This window comes from Erinaceus europaeus, chromosome 19 (genome assembly GCF_950295315.1).
Source record: "Erinaceus europaeus chromosome 19, mEriEur2.1, whole genome shotgun sequence".
Lineage (NCBI taxonomy): Eukaryota > Metazoa > Chordata > Mammalia > Eulipotyphla > Erinaceidae > Erinaceus > Erinaceus europaeus.
In genome coordinates, this window is record NC_080180.1 from 44,190,228 (window position 1) to 44,205,877 (window position 15,650).

The 15,650-nt window shown below is 40.1% G+C and overlaps 1 protein-coding gene across 7 annotated transcripts in view; it reads right to left on the reverse strand.

The window, feature by feature from the left end:
* The window catches only part of RAPGEF2 (Rap guanine nucleotide exchange factor 2), a 269,320-nt gene that overhangs the window by 143,187 nt on the left and 110,483 nt on the right, over positions 1-15,650 (reverse strand). For all 7 annotated transcript variants that reach the window (XM_060178881.1, XM_060178878.1, XM_060178879.1 and 4 more), the window contains exon 4: positions 13,701-13,784. In XM_060178881.1, coding sequence (XP_060034864.1) covers positions 13,701-13,784 — 84 coding nt within the window. The remainder of the gene's footprint in view (positions 1-13,700; positions 13,785-15,650) is intronic.

The window sequence follows — 15,650 nt, forward strand, 5'->3', positions numbered from 1 at the left end:
TGACAGAATCTGTCACTCCTAAGTCCGAAGTGTCACTCACTTTAAAAAAAAAAAAAAAAGGGAGTCGGATGGTAGCACAGTGGGTTAAGCGCACGTGGCGCAAAGCGCAAGGACTGGCATAAGAATCCCGGTTTGAGCCCCTGGATTCCCACCTGCAGGGGAGTCGCTTCATAGGCGGTGAAGCAGGACTGCAAGTGTCTATCTTTCTCCCCTCCTCTCTGTCTTCCCCTCCTCTCTCCATTTCTCTGTCCTATCCAACAACAACGACATCAATAACAACAACAATTAAAAAAAAAAAATCAGGGAGATGGGGAGGGGAGGCCATAACTGAAACTCACAGAAAATTCTTGAGTAGGTGACAAGCAAGCTGTTTATTAAAGTCACTACAGAGGAAATGCAGGTCAAGCAGATGTGTACACGATTGCTGTGTTGCAGATACAACATCAAGAGTCAGGGGATCGAAAGCAAAGCTACTTAAGGTAGAGAAGTTGCAGGCGCGTCCTTCAATCTGGCATCCCAACCCACCTTTTTTTGCATGTGCTGGCAAAATGCCCACCCACCAGCTTCAGGTCTGTCTTTTAACAACTAAAAGTGAGCAGAGAAAACAAAACGAGGACCACAGATACCATATGGCCACTCAAAACTGTTCCACAAATGCTCTCTTCAAAACTCTAAAACAGCTGTCATGGCTGCCCACAGACCTATACTTCTTTTTCTAAACCTGTAAGAGTGGTGGAAGGTTTTTCAGCCTTTCCAAGGCTAACACCTGGCCCTTATAGGTTTCATTCAGTTCTCTAATGGCCATCCCTCTTTCTGCTATCATGTCTATCCCCCTGCAGATCATGTGTGTTAGCATGTAGCCACACTCTCATCTTCTCAAGTTAGAACAACAATCCCTTTTGATCAGCACAATCTGGCCATCCCTGCCTCTCCTCCACTCAAGTTTCCCTGCTCCATCAGCTCCAGGACTCAAGTGAGACTGATTCTCTCAGGTCACCTATGACCTCCATGCAGCAAAATCCAAAGGTCAAATCTCTAGTCTCTCCTTAACTGAATCGATTTGCAGATTCCAGACAAGTTGACCCCTCTTCCCTCCCCAAATGCATTGATGACACACATGAACAGAATCTGTGTATTTCAGTGTCACGTTCTAAGCAGGAACTCAGGAATACTGCAGGATGAGTAAGACAGGACAGGCATAGAAGGAAATGCAGGTGACCCATTAAGGACAGATTAGGCAAGAGCTCATTAATACTAATTAACAACCAGATTGAGGACTGTCTTGAAAAGACAGTAACTAATAGCCGAGGGTAATGTTTGACTCTAGAAATCAGTTCAAACATTTTGCTTGTCAATTTTGAAATCAGTTTGGTAAACAATTCTTCTAAGACATGAAATTGTTAGGACCCTGTCTCCTGTAGCAACTGAGTTTTAAACAAATATATATATATCCATCCCATGTTCAATCTCCCATTCCATGATTAGCTAGAGCTGAGTAGTGCTCTGGTAATAAATACTTTTTGATAATTATCTGTTTAATTACTTGACTTATTATGTAATATGCTTTAGAAATCTCAGCTTTTCAAAACTGTTACTGAATAGATTAGATGTGAGGGAAATACAGGAGCTAGAGGGAAGACACTCAAGTGCAAGAGAACTAATGTTTTCTCCTCACTTTGTCTCTCACACACACACACATAGAAATGACATAATATACATTCATGTGCATATTTACTACAACTTTATATTGCTAGACATCTATTTACGTGTTTAGAACAAAATGAACATTTTTTTGACTTAAAATAGGAATACATTTCCTTTTCTGTGTATTTATCGTTGTCACCAGGGTTATTATTGGGGCATGGTGCCTGCACAACGAATCCGCTGCTTCCGACGGCTTTCCCTACCCCCCAGCCCCCAAATTTACTAGAAACAGAGAGAAATTGAGAGGGAGCAGGGAGACGGGGCAGGCAGAGGGAGGAGAGAAAGACACCTGTGGCATCTTCTCACCACTCCTAAAGCTTCCCCCCTGCAGATGGGGACCGGAGGGCTTGAACCTGGGTTCTTGTGCACTGTAATGTGTGGACTCAACCAGGTCACCACTGCCTGGTTCTTTAGAAGCACATTTCTATGAATCCCCGTCTAACCAGCTATTTTCATTAAATGGCCAAATACAGGCCCCAATTACCTGCTTCCACAAAAGAATGTAATAATGAGTTGAATGAGATGATGCCACAGATGAGTGACTCTTCCAGGACTGATTAATCCTTACTAATTCTGCAGCACCCACTGCCTTTAGGTGACTCCAACTACGGTTTCTCTGGGAAGAGAGGAAAGAATGGAAGGTCTTTCTAGCTGGTGAAGAATGTGAGTTACCATTCCTAAGGTCCAGGTTCCAGCCCCTGATGCCCCCTGCAGGAGAGAAACTTCAGGAGCAGTAGAGCAATGCTGCAGGATTCTCTCCCCTCATCTCTCTCTCTATCATATTTTGAAAACAAAATAAAACACAGTACTTCTACTTAGCAGTGATCATGAAAAATTTTCTAGACAGCAAGTGGTTTAGCTTATTTAATAATCTAGAAAATATTCCTGATATCTTTCTTTTTTTTTTTCCTTTCTTTTCTTTTCTTTTCTTTTCTTTCTTTTTCCTTCTTTTTTTTTAACCAGAGCACTGCTCAGCTCTGGCTTATGGTAGTGTGGGGGATCGAACTTGAGACTTGGAAGCCTCAGGCATGAAAGTCTCTTTGCATAACCATTATGTTATCTACCCTCTGCCCCATCCTTATATCTTTCCATGGCAGGAGGGAAGGTCTATAGGACTAGCACACAAGTTTCAGATTTTAGTCAGGTCAGTGTTAAGATAATTTGAAGTGTATGCCCCCCCCCACAACACACACACTCACACCACTCCTTTTAATAGCAAAACTCTTGCTCTCGTGCTAAATCTGTGGTCCTACAGCTGTAACTTTGCCAATATCTGGAGGAACGGTCTTACTTATAATGTCTAACTTCCAGAACTCTGGTCCTCAGTTCGCTACATACATTCCAGATATACTTATCACTCAACCTTCAACAGAGTCAGTGGTGAGTTATTTTAAAACATAGTTATTTTTCTCTCCAGTACAGATTTCTAACAAATCCATACTATTTGGAGACTATGACCTATTGATCCCACACAGTTCTTAGTCTGAAGTTAAGAAGACTGAATAGTGTCTTCAGGCCCAATCATATAAATGTGGTATCCTTCATCCATTGTTTTAGCCTCCACTGTGGAAAAAGTAGTTTAAGTTCTCAGTCAGAGCAATCAATTAACTTATCACTTGTCACTGGCAAGCAAAAAGCAGGCCTGTGATTTTTAAAGTCAAGTAGTTCATTGTTTGTCATGTGAATCATGAGAATAGTTTTCTGTCCTCTCAGAACTGATAAGCTAAATGTCTCGTTTCCACACTTAATTTCATTAGCGCTGCCAGCTTTAATTTAAATGCAATTATTGAGAGTACCACTGCATAACTTTAATTTTTAAACTATAGATATATTTAGTATCAGTAAGGGAGAAGTACCAATTGTATATGGGCACAGCCAATGTACAAATAGATGGTCTGTGTGTTTTCCCCAAGCCCCTGCAAATATTACCGGAAACATAACTTGTCAATGGTCCTTGCCTCTCTGGCCAAGTTACACATTTTATAAACTCGGTCTCTCCCCAATGCCTCCCATCACCAATGCTTTCGTGACCTACACTGTAGCACTTCTATTTTAGACAAATGTCTATTCTGATACCTTCACTCAAGCTGTTGTTGACTGGATTACCCTCCTTCAGCACTATCTCTGTCATCGCTCAGACTCAGAATTACATCCAATTTCCCCTCCAATCACTGTCCAACGATCTAAATCACAAACCCACCTCAAATTTCACTTCTGGAAAAAATCCAGCCAGACCCTCGAGTGCTATCCATCTACAGCAGGTCCTTGAATAACATAATTTTGTTAAGATGCATAATGGAGGGGGGGGAGTCCCCACCAACATTAAACAAAAGGGCATTATTTAAGGATTTACTTTCAATATACATCTGTTTGCTAAAAGTGACAATTTCCCAGAAATTACTGATGACATGAGTACTTACTACACAGTAAAATATCTGTCTTTGAACAGTGTGTGTATGTTGTCATCAGGGTTATCTCTAGGCAGTCACACCCACCCCCTTTTTTTCCTTCCTTTTTTGACAAAGACAGAGAAATTAAGGAGAGAGAAAAAAAAGAGAAAGGAAGGGAAGGGAGGGGAGAGGGGGGAAGGGAAGGGAAGGGAAGGGAAGGGAAGGGAAGGGAAGGGAAGGGAAGGGAAGGGAAGGGAAGGGAAGGGAAGGGAAGGGAAGGGAAGGGAAGGGAAGGGGAAGAAAGAAAAGACAACTGCAACACTCCACCACCACTCATGAAGTTTCTCCCCTACAGGTAAAGACCAAGTTTGGTAATGTGTGCAGATTTTATGTTTCAGGGGAGTCGGGCAGTAGCTAAGCGCACGTGGCGCAAAGTGCAAGGACCAGAGTAAGGATCCATGTTCAAGCCCCCAGCTCCCCACCTGCAGGGGAGTCACTTCACAGTCAGTGAAGCAGGTCTGCAGGTGTCTGTCTTTCTCTCCCCCTCTCTGTCTTCCCCATCTCTCTCCATTTCTCTCTGTCCTATCCAACAATGATGACATCAATAACAACAATAAAACAAGGGCAATGAAAGGGAATATTTAAAATATATATACATATTTTTAAAAAAAGATTTTATGGTGTGGTCTGGGAGGTGGTGCAGTGGTAAAACTTTGGACTCTCAAGCATGAGGTCCTGAGTTCGATTCCCGGCAGCACATATGCCAGAGTGATGTCTGGTTCTTTCTCTCTCCTCCTATCTTTCTCATAAATAAATAAATAAATAAATAAATAAATAAATAAATAAATAAATCTTTAAAAAAAAAAGATTTTATGTTTCATGTGCTCCTTGACAGCTCAATTCACAGTAGACTTTTAAATGCTTCTGGGCAATTTTTTTCATGATTCATCTCCCCAAATAGATAGTAAATTAATCAGGGAGTAAATCATTTTGCTTTTCTTTTTTAACTTTTTAAATGAATACACATGATAGACATAGAGAAATCGAGAGGGTAGGGAAGAGAAAGATGGAGGAAGAGAGGCACCTGCAACACTGTTTCGTCCGCTCATGAAGCTTTCCTCCTACTGGTGGGGTCCAGAGACTTGAACCCGTAGCGTGTCTGCTCTACTGAGTGTCCCACCATCTGCCCCCTCTTTTGTTTTCTTAGCCTACTTCAGAAGTTAGTGTAGAATCATACCACTAGGATCAATACAAGTCTCAAGTGTTATGTGAATCAACATAGAATCATTTCTTTGAACACTACCAAACCAATTTTAAAATGAGATAGAAGAACCTTCAAATACTAAAGCCCATTAAGTCAAGCTTTTGGTGACATTTCACTAGATCGTAGACCCCCACCAACAATGTGCTTGCTGTGTTTCACAGCACCCGTGGTGTTCAAAATTCCATTAGGCCTGCTGTTTGACATAACCTCACAACTTACACCACAAAGTTCATACATTCGGGAGCCTTCCTGCCCTCTGACACCTCTGTTCCTACCCTTGATTAGAACCATTCTCTTGACATCTTCACTTTTCTAGACATAAAGTCCACCTGGACATCACTTTTCCTTCAGCCGTACAGTCCCTACACCAGACACTGTATTGATATGAAATGAAGAAATACTTTGCCAATTGCTCTGTAAACAAAAAGTACAAGAAGTTTTAAATCATCAGAATAATAAAGGTGTTGCCTATGGATATGAATGGTGTGCATGATCATTTCTACTAATTTAAAGGCCCTTCCTTGAAATTCTCCGATAAAGTTGATTTTACTGAGAAAGTTCAGTTCAACCTTTTAGTATGATTGTCCAGGATTGTGACTAATTAAATTCAAGGCGCGTAGTACAACAACAACATTTCACGTTTTAAATGCCTAGCACACTATTCACTAGAAAAAGAATCCAAGGGTCAGGCAGTGACACACTTGCTTGAGCACACACGTTATGGTGCACAGGTAGGTACCCGGGTTCAAGCTCTCACTCCCGTCTGTGGGAGGGAAGCTTCGTAAGCAGTAAAGTGGGGCTGCAGGTGTTTCCTTCCTTCTCTCTGTTCTTCTAACAAAAGGGTGGGGGGCGGCGGAAAGGGGAGAAGAAGAAAAAATGGCCACCAGGAGAGGTGGAGTCATATGCAGGTAACCAAGCCCCAGGGATAACTCGGGTAGAAGGAAAGGAGGAAGGGAGGATGGGAGAACGGATGGGAAAAGAGAATCCAACTGTGTGCTAATATACCATCTAAGTAAAGTACCCCCTTCTCTTGCATGCCAAAGAGATAGCAGAAAGTTTAGAAACACAGTCAACATCTATTTTTAATATCTAAAGTAGAATTTGCTGTCTCCCAAAGCTCATAGTAAAAATAACCATATTAATTCAAGATTTTTTTCCCTGTAACTATCCTTTAAACAAACTTCAGCATTCATAAATGTGTATAATTTCAGAATGAGAAAAGTGAAAGAGCATGATAACACTTGTGTTACAGTTCTTTAAAATACATACAATGATTTCAAGCACATTAGCGTAATAAACACTTTTTATATTTCCCTGGAAATTATGTAGAACTAACCACAAGTACATTAAGAAAACCACTCCTAGGCCTGCGACATTATCTTGGAGATGGTTAGTTCCAGGCCACTGAAATTGATTATTATAATAAAGTGTCACACAAATGATTTGGTTTTCCAGTAGAGATCAATGCTTATATGATACTCTAGTCTATTCGATGTAAAATAGCATTATACATTATAACAAAACAATGTACATACCTTAATTTAAAAATACTTTATCGTTAAAAAAAAAAAGCCTGCTAACCATCATCTCATCTGTTGGAAAAATGGTGTTAATAGATTTACGTCACACAGGGTTGCCACAAACCTTCAGTTTCTCAAGCGAGTATAACTTGCAGGTGCAATGAAGTGAAGCAGGTATGGCTATACTGCTTCCCAGCCCCACTGCTGAAAGCCTCTGAAAAGCTCAACACAGGAGAAACTCCTTTCTCAAAATATTTCACTATCCTCTCCCTGTGACTATCTTAATATATCGACCTACCACAACTCTGGATGTAAATAGCACACTGTAGCGTGTGCAGCGCACAGCCTGCACCACTCGGTGGCCACAACTGCTTTGCTTACAGGCTTGAAGAAACATTCAGTTTATACTGTTTCTACATCCATCTATGACAAATACCCCTCACACACACACTGCCACTTTCATAAATGAGAGTATAGACTCCTAAGTTACTTTTGTTTACCACCTTTCTGACTGACTAAGGAAACATTTTGTTTTAAATTAAAAACTTAAGAAAACTATAATGACTACCATACAGAACACAGTAAACTGTATTACTTCAAATATATAAACTGCATTCCTGGTAAGAATACAACCAAACTGCCTATGGGCAAGTTTATAAAGTACACCATTCTGGGTGACATTCAAGTTACTCATACAAACATCAATATATCCAAAGTTGATAATATTCCTACTGGATTTACAAAAATTCAAAAACAACACTTAATTAACACTTAATTGTGAACTATGAAGTGGCCCGGAATTGAGCAAGAGGGTTGTCACTGATAATCACAAAGACAGGTTCCATAACTGTTATGCATCTCATCAACATTTATGTCTGAACAAAGTTAAGCAACTACGACTATACTTACCTGTTTTAAAAAGAAACAAGTCCCAAGGACTGTTTCTGATCTGTTTTCTTAAGAAACTTCTGAGTCAGGGCAGGGTAGATAGCATAATGGTTATGCAAAGAGACTCTCATGCCTGAGGCTCCAAAGTCCCAGGTTTAAACCCCATGTACCACCATAAACCAGAGGGAGGGAGGGAGGAAGGGAGGAAGGGAGAGAGGGAGGGAGGGAGGGAGGAAGGGAGAGAGGGAGGGAGGGAGGGAGGAAGGGAGAGAGGGAGGGAGGGAGGGAGGAAGGGAGAGAGGGAGGGAGGGAGGGAGGGAGAGAGGGAGGGAGGGAGGGAGGGAGGGAGGAAGGGAGGGAGAGAGGAAGGAAGGTAAGGGAAGGAAGGAAGGAAGGAAGGAAGGAAGGAAGGAAGGAAGGAAGGAAGGAAGGAAGGAAGGGAGGAAGGGAGGGGCAGGAAGGGGAGAAATATAAGATGTGATCAGTTATGTGATGAACATTCCATGGAACACTACTCTGCAGTAAAAAAAAAAAAAAAGATAATATCGCGTGCTCTGGGACAAAAATGGATGGAATTGGAGGTGATAAGAAATGAAAGACAACTACCAGATGGTTTCACTTATATGTGGAATATAGAGAACTGGTACACATGAATTTGCAAAAACACACATAAAAGCAAGCAAACTTTTTCTAAGACTTGTGAGAACTATGGTGGTTATCTCTGGGAGATGGAAGGATAGGGACATGGAACTTTGGTGGTGGGTATGATGTGGAACTATATACACTGTAATCTTAAAATTCTATAACTCACTATTCATCATAAATTTTTAAAAATAGAAAATAATAAATATAAGCTATAAGATTAACTTTTCAGTATTTTTATTAATCTTTTCACAAAATAAATAGAAACTCCTAGATCAACTGAGGAAGATGGCTGGGTAACTTGTAGAAACTTTTTGTTTTGTTTTTCCATATATACACATGTATACACACAAATCTTTTTTTTTTTTTTTTTTTTTTGCCTCCAGGGTAATTACAGGGGCTCAGTGCAGACACTCTAGACAAAAATCTTCTGGCGTGGTGAGAACTGACTCTGGGACTTCTTAGCTTTAGGTGCAATGGTCTGTTTAAGCCATTCTGCCATGTCTACCATACCTGATTTTAAAACTGTAATATTCTCAGTTATTTGAGGAGAATGTCCCTTTAAAATGTGAGAACTATGGTGATTATGGAGTAGGGTGACTCATACATACCATGTGTGGATGTGAAATTAAACCCACAGAGTCTTGTAACTTTGTAAAACACAGTTAAATCACTAATTAAAAAAAAATAAAGCATCATTGTGCATGATTTCTGGAAGGCGGTCCTGAGGAAAACTGCACAAGTCATTGATATGTGTCATGTGTAGACAGCGATACCTCCTATTCCTACCTTTTCCCTTGTTTGCCTCATTTCTACTTTTTTTTTTTATAGACACATTTCATTTATTCAAAGAATACTGTGGTAGCTATCAAAGGTGAATTTAACATCTGAGGAGCAGGCAAGTCATTTCTATAGTTAATCCCGATTTCATTGGAATTATTTATGCTAAGGAAAATAAAAAACACTTAAGATATATTTGGACTCCTCTCACAAATAAAAAATTAAATGAGGGCTGGGAGATGAGTCACCCCACAGTGTACACCTTCCATGTGTGAAGACTAAAGTTTAAGCCTTCAGTCTTGGAGCTTCAGGAGGGGTTGAAACCGCATTATAGTGTCTTTGTCAGCTGCCACCCACCCCACCCCACTCCCTGCCGTTGTGTGTGTGTGTGTGTGTGTTGTGTGTGTGTGTGTGTTGCACACACAGGAAAGCCAGCAAAATATCTCGCTTGGACAGTGTGCTGTCTTGTCAAGAGCATGATCCAAGCTCAAGCCCACCCCCCCAACTGCACTGAAGAAAGCTTCAGGGGTGGGTGAGTGTGTGGGTGTGTGTGTGTGTCCCCTGTTTTTATCTTAAAGTTTGCCAGAAGCAGTGGGATTGTGCAGACAGGAAGTCCCAGTGAAGCTCTACAGGCAAGGAAAAATATAAATAGATGAATAAATAAATAGTTGGAGATGTAAAAGGAAAAAAAAAAAAGGGAGAATTAAAAAAATGAAATACTGACCTAAATATCAACTAAGGAATTTAATAAAGCTAATGGAAGTCTTTAAGCCAGATGACAAATTTTCTGAAATGCAGAAAGTTCATCTGACAGTATCACATGTCAAAGCAAGCTTGTGAGCATTAGTTAAAAATATGAACATGGCTCAGAGCACTTTGATTCAAAACTAAGTGCTGAGCATGAACTACTTGTCAAAATGAGTCGAGACTTTCAAGGAACCATCGCTTAAACTTCCAAAAGAATCCCTACTAACGACATATTGTGATGACCGATTTCCAGGCTGCCAGCCTGACATGACAAAAGTGTAATCGATGCAGAGGGATCATCTGTGACTGGCTGTTTTATAAAACCAGACTACCACTATCACCTAATGTATGTTACTCTTTGAACAAACCAAGTTATCTGCTGTAAAGAGAAATACATTACATATCACTAATGTCAACAGCGAAGCACCAGTACTCTTTGTTAGGACAGTCTCCACTTATTCCTAAGGCAACACCCCCTGAAGAAAAACAAACAACTTGGACAGAGCAAATGTCACCAGGTGCAGAATGAAGGAATGACCTAAATATAGTGCTCGCTTGTCACTCAACCTCAAACGCTACTCCTTCCTTCATCCCAGGAAAGGACTGAGTTGCAAACAGTTGCCAGCCATCCAAAGAGTAACTTATGTCATCTGTTAAAATAATTGGAGTGAAATGTGTTTGTGAAATGGGTCTGGACTGCAAGTTCTCTCTCTCCTAGGACAGCAAGCCGTTTTCTGAACATTGGGTTCCTTATACAGAAGTTAACACGAGCTGCTATTTGACTAGTCGATGGCAACTGGCAGTCAAGGAAGACCAGGATGGGTTTCCCATTACTACTCTAGGACAAGAGTCCAGAGAATTCGTTTGTACAATAGACCCCACATCAAGATGCTGGTAGAATGTGCCCTGGAACCTCACCTCCCCAGATCCCTACCCCACTAGGGAAAAGTAGAGACAGGCTAGGAGTATGGATTAAACTGTCAGCGCCCATGTCCAGCGGAGAAGCAATTATAGAAGCCAGACCTCGGACCTTCTGCTCCCCATTGAGATCTTTGGTCCATACTCTTGGAGGGATAAAGAATAGGGAAACTTCCAGTGGAGGGGATGGGATATGGCACTCTGGTGGTGAGAACTGTATGTATTGTACTCCTCTTATCCCACAATCTGTCAATCATTATTAAATCACTAATAATAAAAGAAGTTGGAAAAAAAAAAAAGATGCTGATGAAGTTGCTAACCTCCTCTCTCATCAAGATGGGCAAATTTCCCATCACATTCGTGGTAATGTAATTTATGATTTTAGAAAGCATAAAAACTTGACCTTTAAAATCACCAGCTAAACAATGGGAAATTGAAAGTGAACATTAAACAGACATAAGATCTACACAGTACAATTTTATGAAGAGGTTTTATTATTAAAGGCAATGCATATACATGCTCTCACACTAAGATAAGCAAAACATTGAGATGCACGTAAAGTATGAGTTTCAGTGTATAATAAGCACACACACTCCAGACTGTGCAAAAACTACTACAATATTAAGGACCACTACATTAGACGAGCGAGAACATCTGGGTGATGTGTTTTTATATCTCTTTACCTTTGAACATTTACATAATAATTACTATTACCATTAACATGTTAGGTAACTTGAACAAATGTCCCAGTGGATAAATATTTGTATCCACCATCTTAAAAATTCAGAATTAAACAGTCTCTTAAAAAAGAAGCCAAATAATAAATTCTATGTCTAAGGGAGTAAAAAGAATATTGCCATTCTGTTATTTATTCCACTAGAGTTTCTAGAATTACTGGAGCTGCTTGTGAGTCACTCACGCTTCCTAGGCAGAAACACAGGCGATGCGACTATCACCCTGTGCCGCCAGGGCCTCCTCAGTCAGAGAATGCAGGTAGTCACTGTGCCTACCTCAACAGAGAGCTGTGGAATTAAATGATTCAAAACACAGGAAGCACTGAAAATGGTACTCAACGAATAGAAAGCATTTGCTTCAGTTCCATTATCATTTCATTACTGCTACAACAATGACTACTTCTACTGCTACTACTGCCATCATCAATATGCTATTACCATTACTGTGACTAACGCTACAATAAACAAACAGGCCACGGAGCTTCCCTTCCTCGAGGGGCCATTTTTCCAAAGAGAATAATGTCTGCCAATCTGATCTCCAAGAAGGAGAAGGGCAAAGAGGCATGGGAATTGCCACAGAGATTGTTTTTCATTAATGCAATATGCTCCTGGCAGTCTCTTGCTATCATTCTGGCCCATCCCAGACTCCTCTATTGCCACATCCTGGACCATCAGTCTCTATAGTATAAATTACCTTTGCCGGTCTCACTGACTGGCTTTTCATAAGTTGTTCCAATGGGAGAATTATGTTACAGCAAGTAGGATGGAAGGGAAGAGCACTGCACTTTGGTCAATTTAAATAAAATATTTAGTCATCTTAAAGTTATTTAAAGCAGTTGAAATAAAAAAATCTTTAAACAAAAATAAAGATATTTAATTGTGTGAAGCAGGAGGTGGTGCAGTAGATAAAGTACTAGAATCAAAATTAGGAGGTCCTGAGTTCAATACCAAGCACAGTATATGCTAGAGTGATACTCTACTTTTCTCTCTAAGAAATAAAAAAAAAAATTTTTTTTAATGTTCTTTACTTATTTATTGGATAGAGACAGCCAGAAATCGAGAGGGAAGGGGATGATAGAGCGGGAGAGAGACAGAGAAACACCTGCAGCCCTGCTTTACTGCTTGTGAAGCTTTCCCCCTGCCAGTGGGTACCAGGGGCTTGAACCCAAGTCCTTGAGCCCTGCCATGTGTGTACTTAGACAGGTGCACCACTACCTGGCCCCCTAAGAAACAAAATTTTTAAGGGGTAGGGGAGATAACAGTCATGCAAAAAGACATTCATGTCTGAGGCTCTTAAATTCAGGGTTCAATCCACCATCAGCTAGAGCTGAGCAGTGCTCTGGATTGGGGGAGGGGGAAAGTAAATAAAAGAAACAGAAACTGAGCGGCTGACATACTCAGGGAACCTAAACACAGGCAGCCAGATAAATATAATAAATGAGCCTTAACCCTCCTTGGCTGCCACAGATTAAAAAACAGAGCATGTCCACCCCAAGCCCAGCCAATCAGATAACCTGAAGAATCCAAAGAAAAAAAAAAAAAAAAACTCAGGTACTAGAGTTAAATATTAGGCATATGAGCTCATAAATCAAAAGTCAAAATATATAAGCCAAAGTCACAGAGAGAAAGAAATTAAACCCTGGGAGAGCAAGAAGGCCAGTCCACAGACAGATGCAAAAGTGAAAAACCATATGGTCCTGAGCAACAGAAAAGTCAACCATTCCTGGCTTTCCATTGCTAGTCCCATGTGGTCTCAATGAACTTTCGTTGCCTCTCTTTAGGTGCTTATGGAACTGCCTGCTTACCAATGCAGATTTTATTCTCTTTGCACAAATGTGTCCTAAGCTTGCCTGCCGTGTACCTGTAACAAATAGACATTCTCGTGCTTATTTTCTTCGTTAAACTAAGATAATGTTTGCAATGTGAGAGAATTCGTTCTTAAAGATTATGTCATCATCAGCCTTCTTCCTCTCCCCTCCCCCCCAAAAGAAGTACTGCCTTGCTGTGTATCAGTAGAAAAGGAAGTAGACAAAGAATCCTACAAAAGGAGTAGAATTGTGCAAGTAAGTGTTCAACCTCATGGGCAATCTATGACAGAATCGCTATACAGTACCTGCTTCTTGGAAGAAACATGGACTCCTTGATGAATACTGAGCCAGAGAGGAGAATATACCAACAAGTTCCAATATCATCTGGGCTGAAAAGAAAACACAGTAGAAACAGATGATTATCACGAGAGAGAAATCACAGAGGTGCCAGACAAAAATGTAGAGTCTATGTGGCGTTTGGAATAATAAGCCTTGATAGCATGAAACAAATACATGAAAACTATTTGACCACTGGAATCCTTTTAAAATATTTATTCAACCAGGGATGTTTTGCACTGTATTTAATGTGACCTAGTCCACTAGCATTGATCATTCTGAGTTCTGAGTTTTACCTGAACTTCTTTATCTGAAAATACTTTCCCTCTGCTTCATAGAACAAGTAAGTATAAAGAACAATAAAGTGCCACCTTCCTAAGTTTCCCCCTCTACCAGTCTTCCACATTTTCCTATCATAATTATTGGATATATATTTTTTGGTAACATGTCTTTCTTCTAATACTAATAAAATATATTTAAGCGTACAGAATATTCATAAAGCATTTTAATTGAATATTTTCCTATCATGCAACCTATAATCAAGAAGGACTGAAAATAAAGAAATTAAAAAATTCATTTTGAGTGAGTTTGATTAGATGGGGGCTAGTAGGGTAGGCAAAGGAGAAATCTGGAGCCTTTTAGTGGTTTTTGAGGTCCAATTAGTTAATATGTTTTTCAACTGGATCCACTCCATAGAGACTTTACATTACATATTTCCACAAAGGGTGAATGAAACACTACCTCTGTGCTTGTGCAGCACTGAAGTTCCAGACCAGCTGTAAATCACAGAGATATTCAAAATGACCTCCGAGAACACTTACTGGATATGGTGTCAGAATCTCTTTAGGCACGTGGACAGATAATGACACATTCTTATTCCTCTACCATCATTTTCTTTTCCTTTTTACAAAAAGTACGGCATAGTCTACACTGTCTTTGTGTTAATTCTTAGAGGGGTTCTCATCAGAATACAGCTTTCACATGAATGGGCTGTGCTGACATCAGTTACCACTGACTGCTATTCTGGTTGCTTTCAATCTTACATTTCTGTCTAAAAACAAGTAAAAACTGAGTGAGCAATCCTGTACATACAATAGTCGCAAGTCTAACAAGTTACTGGAAGTAAACTGTTGGTATATTGAACTGTAATTTGGACTGATATTGTCAAACTGTTCTCCACAGGTAGTTACTGATTTCTGTGCCCTTCTCTCCCTCCACATATCCATCTTATATTTATATAACTTGAAGTAATGATGCTCTTACACTGATAGAGGAGAGGGGTAAAAACAGTATCGACCTATGTGGGGATATGGATAGACCTGCCAATCCCCATGTCCAGGGGAGAAGCAATTATAGAAGCCAGACTTTCCACTTCCTGCACCCCATAATGATCCTGGGTCCATGCTCTCAGAGAGAGCAAGAATAGGAAAACTTCCAATGGAGGGGATTGGGATACAGAACTCTGGTGGTGGGAATCGTGTGGAATTGTACCCCTTTTTTTCCTATGGTCTTGTCGATCATTATTAAATCAATAAAAAAAAGTTAAAGAAATAATGAATTTCAATTTTTTTGTCTACTTCAGATATAAAAAGAAAGATTCAAACAATAAAGCAGATACAATGCTTTTAGTATTTAAAAAAAAAAAAAAAACCAACATCAGCCTATGCCACTAGAGGGTCTCTTTGTGATATATATTATTCTGTTAAAAGTAAAATCTGCCCCAAATTTCTCAACAAGACTGGGCAAGGACTTCTACCATTATTCAACAAATATTTAGCAATTTTATATAGAAGGCTCTTCCCCATATTCCAGTGAATCCTATCTGTGTTGCAAGGGAGTCTTGAGCAGTCTCTACTAAGCCTGTATGTATGTGTGTTGGGGGCCCAGGGACTAGATTCCAGAGGATTGTTTTTATTACT